The sequence below is a fragment of the Tetrao urogallus genome (genome assembly GCF_951394365.1).
Source record: "Tetrao urogallus genome assembly, chromosome: 1".
NCBI classification, from domain to species: domain Eukaryota; kingdom Metazoa; phylum Chordata; class Aves; order Galliformes; family Phasianidae; genus Tetrao; species Tetrao urogallus.
Genome location: NC_136813.1, coordinates 148,971,592 through 148,995,647, shown reverse-complemented (window position 1 = coordinate 148,995,647; position 24,056 = coordinate 148,971,592). Strand labels below are relative to the sequence as shown.

General features: G+C 40.1%; 1 protein-coding gene across 1 annotated transcript in view; it reads right to left on the bottom strand.

The window, feature by feature from the left end:
• The window catches only part of FGD6 (FYVE, RhoGEF and PH domain containing 6), a gene marked incomplete at both ends in the record, with an annotated part of 64,149 nt that overhangs the window by 31,758 nt on the left and 8,335 nt on the right, over positions 1 to 24,056 (bottom strand). The window contains 4 exons of the mRNA XM_079533028.1: positions 3,972 to 4,002; positions 4,095 to 4,162; positions 7,161 to 7,302; positions 21,515 to 23,945. Of these exons, the coding sequence (XP_079389154.1) occupies positions 3,972 to 4,002; positions 4,095 to 4,162; positions 7,161 to 7,302; positions 21,515 to 23,945 (2,672 nt within the window). The remainder of the gene's footprint in view (positions 1 to 3,971; positions 4,003 to 4,094; positions 4,163 to 7,160; positions 7,303 to 21,514; positions 23,946 to 24,056) is intronic.

The window sequence follows — 24,056 nt, the reverse complement described above, 5'->3', positions numbered from 1 at the left end:
GCACCTTCCGGTATCTAACATCTAAAGGAAGACAAGTCAAAATGGGTGAAATTAAACTTTCTTATGCATTTAACAGGAAGAGAAAGAACAACACGATCTATATTTGGCCACATATTTTACTCCTAAGGTTTCAACCAATATTCATCTTGGATCTGTTCTCCTAGAACATACCATCAGCAAAGCAAAAATAAGCCATAATCTCTTCTTCTGAAGTATAACTCCAGCTAAATACACCTGCAGATAGCTCAAATATCAGTTTAATTTAAGGAGAAAAATATCTTTGCACTTGGACACTTTTCAAGGAACACACACACACATCCTATGGGGAAAAGAGCAAAGTACCCTGTTTGCATTCCAAGGAGCAGCCAGTCTGCTGCATTGTGACAAACTGTAACAGGGCTGCCAGGAATACACTTGCATTTCAAAACATTTTTAAAGCAAAATATAACTAGGCAATCTTAACTACAACTTTATAGTTAATAAAGATTGTGAATAAGCATGGATCATGTCATCTCACAAATCCATGAGGTTGCTTCTGGAAAACTGACAAGGAATTCCATACCTTTTCTCCATAAAATCATGTACAAGTTTTTAATAACATAATGTAGCTATTTTTACAACAATTATTTGACTATGACATATTCTAAGCAAGAGTGAGTAAATGGACCAACGTTTCCTTCCAAATCAGAACTATTTCATCAGCCTTTTCAACAAGATAATGACAGATGCAATTCATTGTCAAATGCCTCAGTCAGAAATTCTAAACCACTTCAAAGACTAAAAATTTATCATGTTTTCACCTCAGACCAGTCAAATATCAAAGTTGGCAAAAAAAAAAACCAAAAAAAAAACCAACCAAAAACTGAGAGGTTGAGAGACAGGTATTTTTTTTTAATATATAATTTTGCAAATATTTTCTGAAAATGGAAACATATCAAACCAAAATTTCCCATTCTTCTAAGTGCCTCTGTAAGGACACAGAACAGAAAATAGAAAGATGTTTGACCTCTGATCTGCCTGCTGCAAAAAGAGGGTGACCTTGTGGCTGCAGAAAAGTTGCAGGTGCCTCCTGACAACCTCCTTCTGGCTCTCAGAGTCCTAATAAGGACAGAACTGGGATGTAAGTTGGAAGCGCTGACCTAAAGGCTCAGGCAAAAGCTTGCAGGCCTAAGCTTTCCTTTTCTAACATAGCACAAAGGAGCACACTGAGCTTTGCATAAGAAGGACCCATCGAAAAAGCACATTTACTTGCTGGATCAGAAACCTCACTACCCATTCCACAGCAGGAAGGGGAAAAATCTAATAGAAAAGGAGAAAAAAGAGAGCAGTGGGTTTGGGGGAAAAAAGACCAAACATGTATTTACATATATACAGACACACACACATATATATATTTGTTCTTATACATATATAGGAAAAAAATGGATAAAAGAGCTGACAGTACCTAGGCCAAGCAGTGCATCTTTACAGTGACAGGGGTGGCTTAAGGAGCTCTCTCACTTGTGCAAAGCAAAGCATTCCCAAAGAATCCCATGACAAAGAGGCACAAAGAGCACTGGCCCTACATTACTCCCACCCAGAATCGTGCCCTATTCCCTCACATCTCACATCCAGTTCACAGCTCCTTTCTTTTTCTCTGAGTGCCCCTAGGGGAAAAGTAAAACTTCTCACTTCTCAGCCCTACAGAAACTACACATGGGCCACAGCTCACAAAGATGCATACAGGTGTGTTGTTTTAAGTCCCTTTGTTTTCTGGAGTTTCTGAGCATTCTACTCAAATCTCATCCACTAAAACAGATTTACAATAATTACAGAAGTGCAAGGAATTCCTGATTGCAACTCGTGTTCGATTCCTCCCTCAAGCAAACCCATTTGAGAAAGCACCATTGTACCAAGCCAGTTAAAGTACATTATCTCTACTGTGACTGGCTTACTTCATGGTATAGAAATGTCTCCAAGCATTTATAATTTTGTAGAGATCTTTTGTAGTCTGCCTTCAGCAGAAGAAGCCAGGCATACTCACAAAGCACAGCAGTGTCCAGAGAGGCACCCTGACAGTCCAGAGAAGCTGCACCACCTAACATGACTGCATTAATATAAAAGAAAGAAAAAAAAAACCCTCTAAAAAAATCAGCGGTGCTTGTAACCAGTTTGCAATCACATTCCCACCACCTCAGCAGCTTTAGGTTCTACTTCAAATTCTTCAAGCATCAACAGCTCTGTTCCCTGGCTGTAATAAGAGCCACTATCTACAGAACTGGCTTTGGTAATACAGACTGAACAGAATCAGCAGAATTAGTCACTACATGTCAGGTATTTACTTCAACCCTGGCAGAGAGTACAGAAGGTGTAATGGGGACTTAACCAACAAACTCAGCAAAGACCTACTCCTCACTATTCATAAAGTAGTAATAGCCAGTACGGGCAGAGCCAATGTTTTCAATTTAAGAAGTCTCTCAGTCTCCACTGTTAGGCAATGCTGAATACATGCTGATTGTTACTTCTAGCCGACAGAAACATTTCTAACCTGTTGGTACTTGCCAGTTACAAACTAGCATACTGGTTTCATGTGAGCTATCCAGTAAAACAACACAAAACACTCCCCGGAACACTGCATGTTTACAACGCTTGGACAACCTTAAGCTTACACCAGAAACTTCCCTAACTCCCTTCTATCTTCCTTTTCCCACATTCTTCCTCTGTCTGTGTCCTCTACACGGACAGCCTTTGTTTCCAAGGGCTTTAAAACCCAGATGTCTCTTTAACACATACAGGCATGGGGTATCAACTGCTTTGCTGGGAAACCTGCTCCAGTAAAATCCATACATGTTACCTGAAGCTGGATTTTCAAGAACTGGCACACTGGAAAGTGAAGACACCTTTAAAGCATAAACCGATACTGGAAAAATGTGATAATTAAAAACAAATAGCTTAAAAATTGTCTATACTCATTACAACAATTCTCTTCCTTTAATCAGCATTTAGACTTAAGTTTTCTACTACAAATAATGCTGAAAATAAATAATACATTGGCCACAACTGCCTGAGCTAGCATTTGAAAATCAAGCTTGAACAGGCTCATTTACTGATCAATTACAAAAACGGAAGGCAGAAGAGGAATCAGCAAGTGCTGTGGGAATTTTTTTTGTTTCCTTGAAGATCTCCACATTATAGCACTGTATACAACCATACATAAGAGTCTTTGTTCCCAGATCCACAGAACATGCTTCTCAAGAGACTGACATGGACAAACTCATCTGTTTGTAATGCAACTACTTCTGGCAGGAAAAATCACTGTGCTCGTACTTCACAGAGTGGCAAAATGGTACAAATAGATATTACTTAGAAGTTGATAGAAATCTTATCAAATGAAGCTAGAGAAAGCTAAAGCTAATTAATTTACTATTTTTTTCATCTTCTACAGAGCACATTTAACACATGACTGGTTTGCATAAACGAGGATTAAATACTTAACCCTTGCTGTGGACATCATATTGTGCGTACTGCAGTCACAGCTGCTATCAGAAAACAAGCACCTGTCAAAGAGCTGCAGCCTAGAAAAATACACCATATGATGGATGCAAGAGAAAACTAACTAATTAGGTTATCTAAATCATGCATCTTTTTACTTACTATTTCTAATGGCAAATTGGTCTCTTCCTCTCCCCTTTACTTTAAAAATCATTCTAACCAAAGATTCTATTTAGGTTGCTATGGTAGAAATTGGTTTATAAATATGGTGCTACTTAACATGGATATATCCATATATGTTAAGTATTCAAGCAGTATCCCCAACTCAGCAGGAAGACTGCATACGTTAATAAAGGAGACACAGAATAAATTGAATTCATCCATTATTAAAAAAAAAAGAATTTTAAATTATGCAGACACTGCAAGAAAAAAAAAAATCACATTCACTACAATAAAACCGAAACACTAAACTTTAACAGAACAATTTTTTTAATACTTACAATGTGTAAGAGCTTTAGCACGTCCACAAACCTATCAGAAAGGCAAGAAAAAGCAGACAGTTAAATCTGAACTGCCCAATTAAAATAAACTGAGAAGCTGCTCAGCTTAGCATTGACACTTACACTTTCTCTGAGCTCATGATCTCCTTGGCAATATGGTAAACTTTTGTCTTCTTTCCAGCTGCCTTGCTCTGCAAATAAAATTGTATATTATACTGTTATTTCAGGCCAGTAGTTCCTCAAATCCAACATGATTATTCAGTAATTATTTCTAATAATAATAATAAGTGTAATAAGTGTTTTATACTGTTTTGAAATCTCCTGCCTTTCCTGAATGCATGTGAAAATCAATTTAACTTGTAGCTAGAAATAACACTAATTGTTAGCAGCAGTTTTTATATAACTGTCAGCCTTTCTACTTAATTGTTACAGGAACCACTGCTGCCATAATGAATGAAGCAGTAGGAAGTGACAATTATTAGTTAGTGAAAGTACGGATAATAAGTGCATATCATACTTTTTTCCTGATTATTACAGCATGAGTAGTATTTGCAGTAAACTCAAATGGCTTTCTCAAACATCGTAAAAGAAAGACGGACTTTATTTATTGAAAAAGATGAAAGGAAGAAAATGTCACCACAGAACAGAAAAGTCAGCTTCTGATAATTTACTAAACAAGTTGCTAGAATAAGAAGCAGCCTTGCTGTAAAGTTGTGTGAGCCTTATAATCTACTTGTGACATAGTTTAGATGTTGCTGGTTTTTACATACACAAATACAGCTTCCAAAAATCAAGGCTACTGTTCAACGCCAGATAGAAATAAACAGGAATAGCAAAGCAAAAGGAAGTAGGTGCCAAGATGCAATTATTTTTTTCTGCACAATAACTCCCATGCATAATTTCTTTCAGATAAAATACACTTTTTTTCATCACAGCTCTCATGGTTTGCCATATGCCTCTCTACTGCCAGCTGTCACTACATCTATTACGTATTCAGGCTTCCATTTCAATGGGCTGGAAAGAAAGCATGGATGAGGAGGACTGAGACATCATGAGGCACAGAAAACACATACAATCAAAGTTGTGGGGAGGCAGTATTGAATATAGTAGGTACAGCCATTAAACAGTTATTTTGAAAATCAGGCCTCAGTGGCACAGCATATATGGAATTTTGTCTCATAAGCCCTAATGCTGCAAGATTCAGCTATGGTTATAATTCTTAATATTGTTTTTAATTTAAATGCAATTACCAGTCCCAAATTGCTAAATTAATTTCTAAACTCAGTAATTCAGTGTTGTATTTCACATATACTAAACATGTCACATATTTTCATTTATTTTATATACACACAGGGATTTTACTTCAAAAATTAAGCTGATTTCCAAAGAGTACTTAGATCTACACAAGTCAATCAGATGAAGGCAAGACTGTAATGCTCATCCTCAAGCCTCAGTGACATTTCAGACAGCACAGCTGATACATTCACAGCAAGACTGAATTCACAAACACTTCCATTATGCAAAGCAAGGTATTGCTGTGCTTCTGGCAGTTGCAAATTAGATGAAAATTAGTATTTTGAGAACAAGATGCTAATGCTAAACAACTACAACATGTAACATCACAGTCCACTTTCAGCTCCCTTTGGAAGCCTTTTCATGTACCAGCTGGCACTGAAAAGACCACTTGGCATTTGTTCAGCCAGAAGATCCTCTGAGCCTAGAGGGGTGTAAGTTAGGAAGATCAGAACTGGGTCCCTCTCAGCCGCGTTATTGGAAGGGAGCCTTGTGACTTCTCTAACAGGCAAAAAACATCAAAACAGCCAGATGCTTGTGGTGGGGACAAACAAAAACAGAACCAGCTGAAGGCCAAGGCAGGGATTGCTTCATTTCTCTCATGCAGCTGCCAGAGCTGTGAGGAAGTTGGAAGCAAGGAGCGGCTTGCTGCTAATCCCCAGCTGCCGACTGCACGTGCCACAAGCCGGCTGGCGTGAGCCGACCAGCAGATGCTTCACAGTGAGCTCTGAATTATTTGGTGGCTGTGCACGTCCATGAAACCTGTCTGAGAAGCCTCCTAACGGGGACATTCTTCTAAAAAACTCTGTCACGGAAGGTTGAGAGCATTTCTAGGGGCGCACAGATCAGCAAGTCTTGTAAAGTGAAATTCAGACCTGATACTACATAATCAAATCTTCTTTTTCAGCATTAAAATATCTCACTTCAATAATCCTTTTTTTTTTTTTTCTTCCCAGAAAGGAGCCAAATAGAAGTCTACCACTGTAGGAAACAACGCTTCACTTGCAAGGAGATGAAGCGCCACCAAAGCTGCCAGGACTGCTGCTGAGAAGAGGCAGTATATCTGTATATATCTATATCTGTATACAGGTACTTGCTATCTATACTTACTATGTATCTGTAAATATTCTACACGCCTGCTGGTGTCAGAACTTCCAGAACTACAAAAAAGAACTTCTAAAAATGCAACAAACTGAGAAATAAGATTAAAAGAGAGGCAATCATTCTGATCAGCCATTCGCAGAAGTTAGCAGAAAGTTGATAACTATGGCTCTCTCTCCTTTGATGACCACAGAAGAGAAAGCTGCCTGCAGAGACAGAAGCGGTTACTGAAACACAGCCTTCATTACATGGCCAACCTTATGATAAAGGACCACCTACATAAAACTGCAACTTCTAAGAGATTTTCCAGAAGGAGGTCTTTGGACCTTTCAATCTTCATCTTGCTCCATTCTTTGGGCTTTGCCAACGCTGACAAACAAAACAATTTTACATTCAGTGCATGGGAGACATGATGCACTCAAGGATCTATGAGTAGATAACCTCCTTAAAATATTTACAGTCCTGATCGTTTTAAAGTTGAAGATCTGTAAATATACACCTGTGAATGTAATTATTAGAGGCACGGTAGGCAGCACTGCAGCTCAGTGAAAGACAAAGAATAAATGTGCTGAGCAACACACTTTCCAAGAGCATATGTATAAGCTAGGTCTCTTAACATTAGGATAATGTACGCAAATCAAAGTTTTGTAAATAGCACACAAAACAATAAAAATGGAGAAGTTGAATATATCCACTTATGTCAACTCAATGCTTTACTTGAAAATACCTCAACAGGTTCTCAGAAAACAGCACGGGAGTGGGGAGCAGCTGCGGAAGATGAAGATGAAAAGATACCTGATCTTGAGAATCAGGCTCCCCTTTGCTGGAATCAGAATTGGTGTCGTCATCTTCATCGGAACTGTTCATGATATCTTCCTCATCCGACTGAAGATCTCCTATTCCCATGCCAGGATGATCATGGTGCTCTTCTAAGGATCTACTAAAATTAAAGTATAGACAGTTGATAAAAATACCATGTTTTATTGAGGTAGAGCCTTCTGCTTTACACCACAACAACTAATGTGCTTGGTATCAGAAGCACTGAGTGCAGTAGCACATCATCTGAAAACACTGATGACAATGATAGCATTTTCCACAGAGGACCCCCAACTCTGCAATGTTTTATTTACGTTGGTATTTGTGCAGTGCTCACTAACAGCAGCCAAATGCCATGGGAACTTTGGAGTATTTATGTTATTTTTGTCCTTCAGAGTTTACTTCACAGCAGATTTGATAAGTATTCTCTTTTTGCTACAACCATCTATGGTGTAATGTTTGTACCGTGTGCCAGAAGGACATGGAGCCAGCATAGTTGTTTTGCCTCCCCCTCTCAAAACAATGGGACTCAAGCAGATGCAGTACTCAGATTGGAGCTTTCTGTCTGGAATTTTAGATGCATTTATGTGTACAAGGTTATTTATCACTGCATAAACTAGCTATACACGTGCATCTGGGATGGACCAATAATTCTTAAAAAAGAAAAGAATTTTTGATTCCAAACTCCCATTTCTGAGAGCTACCTTCCGGGTAGCTGTCAAAGCTATAAAATATAAGCATGTTCTGCTGCTTTACAAAGATTATAGAGGTCTCTTTTCATTAACTTCAGCTGTATTTTCAACACAGAAATTCCATGAGACAGGCACACAACCTTCTTCCTCTAACTAGCCTTGACAACTTTAACAGAGAAATGCATTTCTAGAAGAAAATAAGAGGGCGTAGGGAAAACTAAAGAAGAAACTATAATGGCTAGAGAAGGTAGAACCTGAAGCTTTCACAAAGTCATGTTTAGCACATCAAATTCCTGGGCTCCTATTTTTAATCCTTAAGAATATCAAAAAATTGCAGATCACAATTAAGCAGTGTTGAAACTCATGAAATCAGTGTTCAAAGCTTACAAAAAGATGCTGGAATACCACAAGCTTGTTGTAATATGAAATAAAAGCAATCAGCTGTTCTGCAAAACATAAAGCAAATCCAGAAACCCTATCTTCGAGGCTGTTCCAGCCATCCCAAATGTTAGTATACTGACCAACACATATGCTTTTGTGCAGCTATCATCTCTCACAGCTACCCATTTCTTCCCATAGATGTCCTGGGACACCATACGCATGGCTGAGACTTACTGTTATTTTCCTAACTTTGAATCACTAACAAGCAGAGATGGAGGGCCATCCTCCAAACACGACAGCTACCTAAAAGAAAACATGTCAGTGTGGATCCCATGGGAGGTGGCTGCTGAAGTAAAGGACAGAGCTGTGCGAGAATGCTCTGGCAGCCACTGCAAGGTGTTGATGAGCCAATGCTCAAGGCAGTCTAAAAAACAAAAGCTGATTGCAAATGGACAGATATTTAGAGATGAAGACAAGATAAGCTGGCCTGTGGACAGACCTTGGTCAGCCACGAAGACACAGAAAAGACTAAAATAACTCGGCTCTATTGAAACAAGACAGGAAAGACTAGGGAAACACCCAAGTACTTATTGTCTCCCATATTCAGAACTGGGGAAGGGGAAGAAGAGCCTGAAAGATCATCACTAAGTCCAGACAAGAATCTGAGACAACCCCAGGATACAATCAGGTGTTTCAGCTTGAAAATGACCAACTTCATGCAACAGTGAGTGGTCACCAGAGAGCCCTGGTGCAGAGGATGCCAGGAATGGCTCCTGCAGACTCCAGGAGGGCAAAAACAGAGGCTTTGCTGTGGAGCTCCCTCTGCAGCTGCACTATCAGGACTCTATAATTTCCAGTTGTTAGCTTCAGCATTTCAGAAAATTCCTTGTCTACTCTAATTCACAGTCCCATGACCCATGAGCTTGAAAGCATTTAGTTTTAGTAGATGCCATCTCCAATCCTTTTATTTTGCAGATCATATTCATCTTTATTTAACCTGCAAGATTCCAAAAGCAGATCTATCCTCCTGCTTGATTCTAAACCTGCAAAAGAAATAATTGCTGCTATTTCTTTCTTTACTATATAATTATCTAGTTTTACTTTTCACATCTAGCACTTAATCTAGATTTAGTCTGGAATTATCTTTTCAACTTGAAAGTGTATTCAGCACTTTATCTCTTACCACAATGGAATTCAATTTTTAGCCTCCTATTCATTAATATTTACCTTAGTCAATAGACATCTTCTTGCCTTTTTTTCCTACCCTTTGTATTTATTTTAACTGATGCTTTAATTTCCTATAACTAGGATCAATCATAACCCGGTCATCATTTGATCCTCATCATGAGGATTAAATACTTAACTTATGTTGGGTGAATAATTTTGTAAATGCAAGATTAAGCTACTTATTTAATAGAAAGTTTTAGTAAAAAACAAGAAGTTTTTAATAATTAACTACAGATGATTTAGGATGTTTAGTAAGTCTGCAGATTAAAGCCATTCAGCATGTGTTCTTTTTTCTTCCTGTGAATCACATTAATTCCTTTTTTGAATTCATGGTGCACATGCACCTGCTATTCCTGTAAAGGAAACTGTGATTGCTGAGAGAAACTGATCCACTAAGTCTTTCTTACTGCATCTCCCTAAGAGCCAAAGCACCTCAGCGCAACTCCTGTTCATCTTCATACTGTATCTCTTCAGCTCACAGTCCAATGCATACCTCAAGTTCTTCCACCTGATAAATTTATCTTTTGGGTTTGTGTTATTATTATTATTATTATTATTATTATTATTTTATTTTTTTGTAAAACAGAACCACAGAGGATGAGCAGATGACAAATGGTTGAAAGGCACAATAGACAATTTCTGGAATCAAACAAGCTGCACGTTCAGAGATGGAATGCAATACTGTGAATGTGGGCAGATACACTCTGTGGCTTTGTCCTCTACTAAAAAGCTGTGGCAGTGTCCCTGTGTGGCCTGGCCTTTAGCAGACACGTGTGGGAGAACACATGCTTCTCCTCAATCTCTCATCATAAACATTGCTTTATCAGAAGAGCCGTAAAATAACTCTGTATATACAGCATACTCTCTCTGTATTTTTACCTCTTTAGTAATCTATATGCATATATGGTTTCCTTAAAATTTTTTCTGGACTAAGTGAAATTCCTTGTAGCCTGTAGGCAGGTTTGGACATCATAGCACATGCATGCCTAGTGGTTATTTTTTAAACAGTTCTACTACCAGTTCACAGTATCCCCCAAATACCCATCTCTATTTTGCTCCCTCTTCATCACAATTCTTTGTCCCACCAAGAGAAACTTCTGCATTATCAGTCATGTGAAACACCATCAGTGCCAGCTCACTGTACTGCCCACTGAGTAAGAACATCTTGTCATAGCATGTGAGCAACCTACCTAAATATAGATGCGGGCCTTTTTTGACACTTAAAACCAAATAAATGCTAATTTTTTTTGTAATTGAGCAGTTTATGGGATGAAGCATATGAACTGCGCTGTACATTCCTAATGCAACAGTAAACATTAACGAAACAAAACACAACAGTCTTAGTCAGATGTACAGCAAGATGAAACTTCAAAAATCTACATAATTGCCATCTGAATTGCCAGCTGAAAAGTAAATCATGTACTTCCTGGCTTGAAACGCGACCAAAAAACCCTACATCAAAATACTGCAACTTAAAACTGCAAGCATTCACCTTCACATATCTTTCTTTCATGTAAAAAAACCCCACATCTGGCAGTTTCACAGTTTGCAGCTTTACAAATGAAGGTATCCCATTATTCAGTCAGGCTTGTACAAGCAAAAAACATCAAAAAACCTAAATCACCAGCATCTTTTTTTTAACAAGTTGTTTAAACAGACTGGAACTGTAGATTCAGATGTTTATGTTGATCAGGATAGGATTTATTTTTCTGTCTGGAAGAGCTTGGTGGCTGTTCTGTTTATTTGTATTATGATAGAAGTTCCAAACAAGCCTGAGGCCTTGCTTTCAGGCAGTGCTCATTTAGGACCTGCATAGGACTTTATAGCCTGAAGTCACAATGAACATTTCTGTGCTGGTTCCCAAATCATTTAGAAGGCAATTATTATCCTGAAGAAGACAACTTTAGCTTGTATTTCGTTTTCTGGACTGCAATTTACCATAATCTTATCATTTACACTTGATATTCTCTGATGACAGTAATTATCAACCATTTTAGCTGTTACCGAACAGCTTCATTCTCCTCTTCATGTCTCCATGCTTTTTGTTTCTCATCAGGCACACCAGAACAGCAAGTGAGGATGAACTGCAGCCTAGGCCAGGACGCTTACTTATCTTAAGTTATTCCTACTGCACCTGTCACCTCGTGGGTTAATGGCAGGTGCATGGATGGGAAGAGCTCAAGCTGACTTCATGTCTTTCCCCTCCAGTGTGCTGGACAGCACTAGAAATGCCATGGGCACTGCTGTGGCTACAAGCGCTCAGCACAGCTTGCCTTCTTGCAGACAAGCTACTAGAGCTCACCTTCTCTGCCCAAAATGGTGCTTCTCTGCAGCCAGAGGCAGAGCAACATGTCATCCCAAAAGCGTTTTACAAGGTTGCTTGAAGTTATACCACTCATTCTGTCCAATGACAATTCAATGGTTTCAATAAGTTCTTGGTATTACTGGGACTAATAGGAAGGACGAAAAGGCAACAGATTAGCAGGTTTTATAGATTTGATGCTAGGCAGCTCAATCTGCCTGTTCTCACTCTCATTTATTTATTTATCTTCACAGTGAGAGTGACAGAGCACTGGAACAGGCTGCCTAGAGAGGTTATGGAGTCTCCTCTGGAGATGTTCAACACCCACCTGGATGGGTGCAACGTTTTGCTTTGCAGGGGGGTTGGACTTGATGATCTCAAGAGGTCCTTTCCAGCCCCTACAATTCTGTCAATCTGCGATTCTGTGGTTTTTCAGGCCACCTGTACAGATTACTCCTTTAAGGTTCATCAGTTACTCCTGCAATCTGCTCTTTCATAGATGACAATGCTGAGGAAAAAAACAATCTTATATAAAACATCATAAAAATTAAACGGTAAGCAAACAAGATCAATGACTATTTGCCTCACTTACAATTACTCTGGTCTGTTCTCTCCAGGCTGGCTAGGGAACTTTAAGGATACAATTACCAAATTGTTCCTCAATGATCACAGACAGAAACACCTTCCTCTGACCCATCAGCCACAAGCGGAAGTGTTTTATGCAAGGAACAGCCATTTTATCCTGGCCTTTACCCCTGATCTGCCCCTGCTCACTCCTAGATTTTCAGGGCAGGGGTCTGGCTTGTCCCACCAGGCACCAGCAGCTGACTGTGCATGGCAGGCACCTGATCTGCAGGCATCAGGCCATCCCAGTGCTCACAGCCAGCACCGTTTATTTGTGTGGCCATTTCCTAAGGTCACGACAGCCGTTATTTCTTTTCTCTGCAAGAAGGAAAAAAAAAAACAATCTGATTCTCATTCTAAGCACAAATAAGCAAGGCATCTGTACCCAGTGCCGATGTCACCAGAGGCCCACGAGGCCACGAGGCCGCCCCCAGCCACAGGCAACCTCCTATGGCCCGACAGCGTTTCTCAGTTTCTGCTCTGCCTGACCGTTTGTTGACAATTCCCTGCTCCGTGTGCAGCTCTGCATAAACACACACGCATGCTTCAGATGCTTCCACGATCACCACAGAAAAGCTGTGTATAAAAAAGAGGTCTCCGTTTTAAAAGTCTCAGGGAAAAGCATCCTCTGACGTGACTCAGTGATCAATTTGATAGAGGAACCAAAACAGCTTCTGCCACATCTCGGAGACCCACAGAACCTCGATTCATCTGCCCAGCACCATGGCACATTCACAAGCAGCAGAGCATGCAGTCAGAGCACCCTGCCTCTGCCTGAGCTGCTGTGAGAGATTGCTGCGCAACAAAGGACTCTGTGAAGGTTCAACAGGGCATTACCCACCCCAGTGCCATGTGCCAGCCTTCAGCCTTAGTACTGGGCAGTGAAACACAGCAATAAAATGCATGGATTTAAACCCCTACCTTGAGGCTTGCATAGGGGAAGGACTCACTCTATCAGTTCTTCCCATCACCACCCAAAAATGTCAGCTATTTCTCACCTTCAGAGGTGGGTAAAGCGTGAAGTCTTCACATTCTGTGCAGCTTTTCGCCTCCACTTATTGTGAATACCATTGCCAAGCCCCCAGTTCATAGTGACAGCTGCAAATCCAGAATACTAATGGCCAAGGCCTTCAGAAAAGCTCCGGGCATAGAAGTGCTAATAAACAGTATAGAGCATCATTTATAGTTAAGACTTGCTCCTCATCTTCACTCATACAAAACTGACCCCAGTGAGAACTGCTTACTGAGAAAGGACAGCAGCACCAGGAGAAGAAAACAATACTTAACTTTTCCAGACACATTTAAAAATAAAAATAAAAAATAAAAATAAAAAAGAGAGAGAGAGAGATAACCTCCACACCAGTCCAGCAAGCACTGAAAAGACTTCTAGAAAACTGTGACAAAATCTCAAAGTAAGCACATCAAGTAGGAAAGGGAAAACTTCCACCACAAATTCCTATCTAATCTAAATTCCTATACTAATCTAAAAAAACCTGACCATACCTTGCCAAAACCACCGTGAAATTCCAATGTTTAACTACTTTTCATCCACTAAAATCAAAGTCCATCATTTGTATTGTTCATTATTTTTGTGACTTTTTTGCTTACTACCTCTGAAGTCAGGGCTGTAACACCCTTCTTCAAAATGTTGTTTGTTCTATTTAAAAATAAGGCACAGCCTACCGGAGTGCAAGTTTTACATGTCAGATACTTCCAAGATGACGAAAGAAAGCTAAATATCAGAGTACTCAAAAACTAGTGACTTACAGCTAAAATAAACACTGCATGACTTAACTCTTAAACACATGTCTGTCTGCTCTGCATACACGTTAGCTGGCACAGCTTCCTGAGCAGCCTGCTGAAAAACACTGGACGGAGTAGCTTGGTTGAAACCAGCAAACACTCACTGCAAAGAATCACTGAGTTGTTTGCAAGGTCCGACTTGTGCTCCCTCTTCCTCGAGTATTTTGCATAGATAAGAAGAGTGGGTTTTTGACACTTTTCCTAAACTTTTCAGCTCATCTCAAAATCAACACGGAACATCTGATTGAGTGGAAAAGAAAAATATCAACTTGCATTTGAAATCACTGGGATCCTCAGCTCAGGCCAGAGCTGCTGAACTGGTGGTTCTGATAATATTCTTTTTGTCTACTCAGATGCACCCGGAGTTTATGGTTTTACTTGGTCCACTTTTGCTTAACTGGGTGGAATAGTTTTAAATAAACACAAGGAGAATAATATCAAGGAAAATTAAAACTTGAGTAAAATTAATGTTTTTAAAAAGGAACAACTTGGATTCCAGTATCTGAACAGACCTGCATTCCTTAATCTAAATTTTGTCTAGGCCATTGAGAGAGGGTTGCTGCAAGCAGTTCACTAAGTCTGTTCATTAAAACAATGGAGCAAACATAAATGTGGGGTAAATTATGCATAATAATACATCACTGTTGATATTTAAATAAAAACTGAAGTTAATATTTGGACCGTTTTGTTTCCCAACATTTACTTTATGCCAAAAAACCCTACTGTTTTACACATGTAATTACATTAGACCTTGCTGCTGTTAAAATCACCACGCATAACAGCATAGTAAGGAGCTTCACAAAACACATTTTCTAAGCTGATGCTGAAAATAACCCACAGGAAAAGGCTGTTGTTGAGCATATAAATGGGTCTTTCATCGATTCCTATCTGAGATACTCTCTGAAACTACATGTTGGGAACCTGCAGCATATAGCACTGTTGGCAACTGGAGACAGGGAGGCTTGTGCTTAATGCAGGGTGCGAGGCCAGCATCAGGTGACAAATGCTGCATAGATTTAGCTTTCTTCTTCTTGAGGAACAAAAAACATGTAGAAAGAATGCTGAAATCCAGAAAAAAGCAACCGTGGAGTAAAAGCAGAAAGAAAAATAAAGCCTTGTAGACTGTGGGAGTGACACTCGGGTTCCCATACCCACATGAGAAGAAATGGGCTGAAAAAGGTGGCTCCGTGCCTGATGGCCTCGGCGCTCCTTCCGATGCCTTGTCACTTCCCCATGGCCTGCGAGGCCAATGCGCCAGCCTGATACGATGTCACTGGGAGGAAGGATGAGGACATCCTTGTTTTATAACAGGAAACAGCACAGCTACAGCATTTTTGCCATCTGTAGAGAGTGCTTCTTTGGTGGCAAATGAATGACAGCGCAGTTTAACCTTAAGCTTGTAACAGGTAACGTTTACACTCAAAATGGCTCTTTTACTGCATATGGATGGGAAGTAAGCCAAGATTAACATGCCACAATTTGCCAGACCGTACAAAACAGTGCCATAAGGAACCACACAATGGCTTTTTGGAAGCAGCAGTGGGATTTGCCCAGCAAGCAGCAAGCACATCTCAGCAGAGCTGGCTTTGTCTTGGCCACCACTGCTCTCCTCATACACATCGACACACCTAACCCAAACTGGTCTTCACAAAAGGCTAACATCAAGAAATTAAGCAACATCTACGTACTTGTAAAACTGGATAAATTAGAGAGCTTTTATCATTACTCTTCAAATTCTGTTAAAAGTTTCACTATGTGTGGTATGTAGGTCAACTTGCTGCACCTATTTCTTTCTATCCATTAACTGTGAGCCCTTCAAAAGAGAATGAAAGATAAACCAAATCCACTCAGGAGACAAAAGTTCTATTCCGTGACAATCTTGGAGATTCTGAGTTGTTTTAATTTCCTGAGGCTTTCCAAACAATTTGAAGACTGGACTGCACATGAGAATTATAGACTTGGTTTCGGACAAAAACAGTTTTCCAATTAACTTATGTCCTTTGGATCTGACAAGACAGCATTGGGTCTCAGAATCTGTCCCAGCATAAAAACAGATGAAATCAGCACAGCTCAAACCCATTTGCACAAGAATGTGTTAAAATTCTTTCAATGCAAAGAAGTTCCTGTTTATTCTCATTTTAAAAAAAGTGCTTGGTATAATTTTCCCAGGGCGCTTTAGAAGATACAAGTATTGTCCCAGATCATGTATCTTCTTCTCATAATATATGTATTTTATTTCAAGTGATATAGCAGACTAAATTATAAGCCCGTATGACTGAAAATCAACCCAATGCTACACAAAATTTCTCCTCCAATTGGAAAACTACTCTGTGGAGACAAAGACTTGCATGAAGACTCCTGCAAAAAAGAAAAAATAAGAGACAATATACCCCACACATTTTCTTGAGCTAAAAATTCACTTTCCTATCCTTCATGCAGTTTCACTGCACTACCCTAGCACTACGAAATAATTACCTTGACAGTACAATATAGAGCACTTCCCAGGCCCAAAGACAACTGACTTTGGAAAGAGAAGGAGATCCCAGAGTGGTGTCCAGCCCCAGGGTAAGGGCTCCTGAATATACGATGCGCCCAAATCCCTCCCTGAGCAGAAGCCAGCTGGAAGCACGGGAGAGAGCTGAGAAGTGGATGAAACCAAGGAGCTGGTGGTGGAGAGTAAGGAACCTGACTTTTGCAGATCAGAAACTAATCTGCTGTAATTATAAAGAAGCTGAAATCCAAAATCTACACACTTGGCCTCTACTCATCAGGAAATTGTATTCACTTTTTCTGAATTTTATTAAGAATTATTTTTTTAACACCAAAATGCAAATAGAACAACTTCAATACCTGAAAAGTACTTCATGCATTTAAATCTCAGTGTACTTGAAAAATATTCTAAAATGCTATAGAGACACTTCAGTATTTTAGAATTTAGTGTTTCCCTTTAGAAGTTTCTGAGCAGGAACTTCACAGCTGTAAGACACAAACAAAAAAAAACCAACACTTCCCTAACACAGCCAGTCAGTAAACACCACATTTATTTGGTGTGACACTACTTCTACAAAGCATGCCTCAAAATCCTAATGAAGTTCAGTACATCAAAGAGGAATGCCAATTAAGGCCAAGTGCTTAATCACACAGATTTCAGTACTAAATTCACTATTCCAGGAAGGCTTTCATGGAGACACAATTGGCCTCTGGGGACTCGGTCATCAGAGCAGAATTTAGTCTTGATAACTAAGCTTACAGAATCACAGAATCACAGAACCACAGGGGTTGGAAGGAACCTCCAGGGATCGAGTCCAACCATCGAGTCTTACATTTTGCACTGAGATGTTCATTCCTGAAAAATCAATGGGCTATTCTAAATCAGCACAAATGGAGGAAAATAGGAAGCAGGGTATACAGAAAGCAACATTAAGATCTCAAAGCATTGTCGTCACATGGCACTCCCCCTCCACAGCCCTTTCAGAAGGAAAATGCTAGCAGGAAATACAATGACACAGCTATACATTTCATGCAAATCCATTAGTAACCATGTACAGTTGCAAGATCTTGAAGGAACACTGCCAAAAATAGCCAGGAAATACATCATGCTCTTCCTGAAGGGTGAAAGAAAAGACTTGCTAAACCGGAAGAATAATTCCGTTGCCAGAAACTATGCAAAAAATGCAAAAAGGTAGCTCACAGAATCCAGAGAAGTTTATGTTTTCTGCATCGTGACAGATGTTTCAAGCCATTTTTGCTTTTCTTCTGCATTTTTAAATTACAGGACATAGGTACACTCAATTTTACATTCTTACTTAGTTTCAAGGAAGATTTTGCCTTCTTCAACAGAAAGTTTGTTATTGAGAAGGATAACAGATGTATGAACATTTCTCCCTTATTAAGAAGTGTTACTTCAAAATAGAACTGTTTCAACTGCTGGTCTCTGGCAATACTAACAAGAATGGCTGTGTTGGTACAAGCAGCACTGACTTTTCACTCACATTTCAGGCCTGGACCATATTTCTCAAAACCACAACACTTGGGGAAAAAAAAATAAATAAATAAAAATAAAAACCTGCTTTCCCTGCTGTTACCAGCAAGCAGATAGTGATATTTGAAACTTATTTTACATGTTAACCGTACATTATCAATCCCACAGCATCTGCTCCTCACTCACTTCACAGAATCCTCCTAACAACAAATGCACACTTGCTAGTCATTTTAAAATGGTTATCAAAGAGGGAGAGCAGGGCAAAACAAACAATCCTTAAAAACTATTTCAAGAGACTGCTTTAATTTACTGTGGAAACAATACATGGATTATCTGCTACAGAGGCTCTGTGTGTGACTGTATTCAGAATATTCCCCCGAGGTGCTGATAGCCACCTGGGCCCACCAGCCTCCCCCCACCAGCTGTGCCTCCCCCCATGGCTCACAGCTCATCTCAGGACACTCGCTCCCCTCCTCCTAAAGTCAAACCCCACAGTGGCAGCAGGAAGACCAACATCAAATAACTCAAAAATCAAGTGGCTAGCAGCAACTGATACCCACACTATTAATTACCCAAGCCTGCCATTCTAGATTTAAATTCCTGGGGGGGAGGCCAAAGCAAACAAAAAGTATCTGAATTTAGTCAGACATATGAATTTAGCCTAAAAGCAACACAAGCTATTAGCATTCTCCATTAAAGCCTACCAGTTTCACTAGATGGGATCAGAAGGAAACTTCCCAGTAGCTGCTGAAGCCCTGGGTATTTTTTATCTTCCTCCATGCACACAAAAAAGTAACTTTGGGTACACTCTACTGAACTCTTCTGGTCATGATAAACTTTGTGTTCAGAATGAATATTCTGCATATATGCTGTATGATTAGAAGTATAAGGAATCAGACTGTGAATCTTGTACACTGGCTTTAATCATAAGAAAAATTACATCCCATTAGCAGTGCATTACAGAAGATCAGTGTGCTCCAATGTATGGAAAAAGGTAAGCACATGTTCTGACAGGTTGAGAAAATGGTAGCAGTAATTATTACAATAACATCGGCACTGTTTCTCTAACCGGTTTTATAACATCACTTGGCACAGGGAATAATAAGAGTTTCTTAAAGAGCTATGCAGAAAGGGAAGATGGCATTGATAAAGAGGCTTCGAAGGAGGTGGGAAAATAATGGATGGGAAAACTGGCAAAACTACCAGCTTTGCTCTGGGTGCACAAGCACCCCAGCATCTTCCAAGCAGAGTTGAAACCAATTCTGGCACTTGCTCCTCCATCTCCAGCTGATCTAGGGCAGCACTGCCCTGTTTCCATTTGCTCCTTGGGATTTCTTTGTCCCCTGCCCTATTAAAGCAATTTCATGCATAAATCATTCCCTATGGTAGATTCTGAATGGTAGATTCTGATTATGCAATCTAGTTTAAAATAAAGACTTAAATGAAGTATTTGGGTTACATTTTTCTATGTGTGCTTCCAAAAGAAGAACACAAACAAATCCAGTTCTTCCAAAAACACCCAGCTTAGGAAGCACAGGTACAGATTTGCCAGGGTGCAAAACCCTCAAACCCTTACATAACTGCTGGTACAGTGGGAGGTGTGGAGAGTGAATAGCTATAAACCTCACACAGTCTTCCAGGTGAGAAAACTGAGGAGCTACTGTAGACTCATGCCTGCTATGCTTCATTCAATCAACAAAACATTTCTTCATGTTTCCTAAAGCAAAGACGAACAGACACCTGAGCCACAACCACAACACAAACCTACAACGGATCAAACACATAAAATATATCCTTCTGTAAGTTTGGTCTTGCTCTTCTTAGATAAACCAAAACAAGGCAATGCTAAAAGAATTGGGTCAACACTTCCAAAAGATACTAAAAAACTGTGCTTAAACAAAAAGTCATGAACTCATAGCACTAAAAGAATGCAAAGATGAAAATAAAAAGCAACCTACTGTAAACAAGAAAAATATTCAACGTATGAACAAATATACCAATGCCAAAAGCTCATAGCTTGAAATCCTACTTCCCACAGTAAAGCTTCATGCTTTCCATCAGTCCAGTGTTGAAAATATCAAGTCTATCAACAGTTATCAACAAAGGATGCCACTTAAAGTATTTGCCTCCTCCTTTAAAAGAGAACACGCTCCTCCAGAGAATGGCAAGCTCCAAGTCTTCAGAGCATACATTTGCAACCAGAAAGAAGCTTAGTAATCCTAAGTGAAAAGTAACGTTAAATGTGATTATAACCTAGCTCATTTGTTCTCATCAATATGCATATACTCTCAAGAGTATAAAGAAGCTTGCTGGGAACTATGAATTATACAGGCTGCCTATTTAAATCCTTCACACTGCTGTGAGACAAAACTTAGGGATCTCTGAGACTGACAGACCAGCTGAAGTTAGGAGGTTAAGTAATACCGAGCTGGGTCAAAACAATGCTTCACCTGTTACCACCAGGAGAATGTGGGAGCCTCCTGCTCCACGTGGCCCACTCTTCTTGCCAACACCCACAGTCACACCACCACAGATGTTACAAGGTCTGCTCCCGCCTGCTTCAGTTAGCATCTGTTTTAGACATATCTGTGAATCAGTCCAATCCCTTTTTGAATCTGCTGATACTAACTACCTCCTCCATCTGCTGGGACAACAAAGCCGCAGCTCTCTCCCTTCCCTGCAGCAAGTGCTTTCTATCACCTGCCACAAAACCCTGTATTTTAGTAATGTTTTGTACAGGTCACACAGAACTCCTGCACTTCCACTAGTTTTATTGTATCTGTGGGCATAGAAAGGTACAAAAGACTCAGTGCACTCAAGGATAGGCACTATCTTTTCTTACACCAGAAAAGCCTTCAAGACCCAATGAAGAATTTGCACACCCAAAAGTTCGCCTGCTTTTTCCAGCTGTATCAGCTGATCTAAAAATATATTCATTTCCCCTACAAACATAGAAACTATGGACTCTATGAACATTTATTCCACTTCATCCGGAGAATGGAGTAAGGTTCATTCCTCCCTATTTAAGTGCTCTTGAATACAAATATGTGACTATATCAAAACACTTTAATTAAATCTGGGAAAGCACGTGCATGCATTACCCAAATTTTAATCATATTTGAAGAAGCTTATTTTTCCTCTTGCCTCTCTTCACCAAGTGCAGTTTTCAGAACTTCAAAAGCAAATGCAATGATACACGTCAATGACTGTTCTGCTGACATCTAATGAAAGGGATGTAGCCTCTAGGGTCACCCTCTAAATGTGTTTACAGCCACCAGAGCTACAAGAGAGATGTTTAACCACCCCTTTCTTTTTATTTTACCTGCCATGTCTCACACGCCTGCTTGCTGCTTGAAAAGGCTCCTCCATCTCATACAAGCTGGGGCTCAGGTCTTCCACGTGGCTGGAATTCTGCCATTCCAAAGACACATTTTTACCAGCACCCATAGCAAAAGGCAAGTTCTCATACTCCGGTATTTCCTCATAGTGACGCAAGTTCTCATACTCAGGAGCACAATTGCTGGTTACAGAATTCAAATGCATTTGGGACAGATTCTCTCCTGGCAGTGAGTGCCCATCTAAAGACTCCAGCCTTTGGTTACTTCGCATCTCAGGCTGGCTTCTATTTCTCTGCCTCTTCTTCTGCAGTGCTGGACTACTTATTTCTACAGAACGTGCCTTGGCAGATTTTGCTTTCCTTTCACTGCCTACAGATGATACATGTCGGTTGTTACCATTCCCATACCCTTCCCCAGTGGAAAGGTTAGCAGTAGAACTATCCATTGACTGGCTGCCTTTAGACAGAAATTTTTGGAAGTCGCTTTTCATTAAGCAAACCGACAGTTTCACATTGAGAAACTTTCTCAAACTGTTTTTCTTCTGCGGGTCTTTGCAAGGTTTGTCTGTCCTTTCCATGTCCACAGAAGAGAGAGATTTGGCTCTGGGCTTTGTCACAGCACTCACATGGCTGAAGCTGGGAGCAATGCTAGCAGTTTTTAATGACTCCGAATTTCCTGAAAACGGAAGAATAGGGTGAGGTAACTTCCAGACGGGTTTCTCAGAGGAACGTTTGGGGATGTCAGAGGAGGATAGCGCACCTTGCTCCCTGGCTTCAGTGTGTGTGAAGTGAGATCCTTCCAGAACGCTGCTTGATTTGTCTTCAGAGGAGGCGTAAGAACTTTTCTCAATCAGCTCTGCCGACGCAGCTTTCTTCAGCACTCCTGCAGCTGGTAGGCTGTGCCGCTGTGGTTTCTTAGGAACGATTTTTGGAGAACTTTCGTCCTTGATTTTAGTTTCCCTATCTTCCACTTTTTGTAGGGAAGCATGGAGGCTATTAGCAGCAGGTGAGTGCTGACTGCCAGTTAATTTTATTTGCTTTGGCAAACTCATGGACAAAGCATCGCATCTGATAAAGCTAGTCCTTTTGTCCACAGTATCTGGCACACTAGCATCATCTGTCATCCTATCCACTGAGCTATCTAAGTTATGGTCTATATCTAAGGAACATTCGACATTTTCCACCAAATCAGAAGTTTTGTGTGATAACTGAGGCAAAAGATTTTGCAGTGTTGACTCTTCAGTATCAGCAGGTTCCTTCCTCAGATGTATTCTGTCTGTAACACTTTGAGTTATCTCAGATTTTTCAGGATTAAGCGCTTCTGTATGATCGTTATAGCAAACGCTCTGACCAAGGACATTAATTTTTGCTGGCTTTTTAAAGCTGCATTCAGCAGGACCAAGGGAATCATTCTCTGAACTAGATGGTTCCTTTGTTCCTTCTCCTATGCTGTCTATGCCATCCTGACGGACAAGACACGCAGCACGTGGCTTTCTTGGCTTAGGGATAGGAAGCATTTTTGAGCTCAGGACTGAACATGTTTCAGAGGAAGTTTTATCAGTGTCTATTTTCATGCCTATTTCATCTGAAAATGAACTACTGCTATTTACATTTTCATTTTCAAGGATTTCCTGGTTCAATGGGCAACTGTTGTGATTTTCATTCAAACTAGGACAAGCTTCAGACGTCTGAAACTCACCTTCAGTGAGCTTACTGCCAGTACTTTGTTGCCTCCCATTAGCTACTTCAGAAGATGACTGTACAAGTTCCAAAAACTCTATTTTAACATCGTTCCTGGAGCTGTTGCCATCCCCTCTGTAAAGTTTGTCTGCATTCCTGTGCCTCACAGGACTTCTGTTGGGGAACACACCATGAGTTAGAACATCTTTAAGTTTCTCTTCCAAAATGCTGGCTTTCACAACCACCTGGTTTCTATTTGCCATTTTTTCACTGGGACTACTCCCCAGAGCCAGTGCAGTTTTTTCACCTGTTTTGATATTCTCTAAGTTTTCAAAGTGCTCAAGAATGATCTGAGTTTTACAAGTGTTCTCCCCATTTCCAAGCTTATGAAGGCATTCAAATTTGCAAGATGACATCGGCAGAATATATGCTGTGTTATCAGTACCCCCTTCTGAGACTTCATTTTTGTAGTTCAAGTGGTCCAGTGTTTGAGAAGAATCTCCTCTGTGTTCTTCAAAGCTTTTGGTGCCTTTCCTTGCACAGGATGGAGGCTTAACTTCTGGAATGGATGAGCTCTTGAGAACCTTTGGTTTTGGTGCAACAGCTGGCTTAGTTTTCCTTGCTGCTTGTAAAACACCAGAAAGCATGACATCAGGCTTCGGTGCAACAGGTGGAGGTGTTGCCTTGTGTCCTACCACAAATTTTGGTTTGGGGGCCACAGGCGGCTTCTTAATTTCTAGGAAGGATGGAAAACAAAGACATTAGTCACCATCAGCCTACAGAACAACTTCACCTGCACCACAGTCCTTATTTAAATCACATCATCAATAGGATATTAGTATTGTAT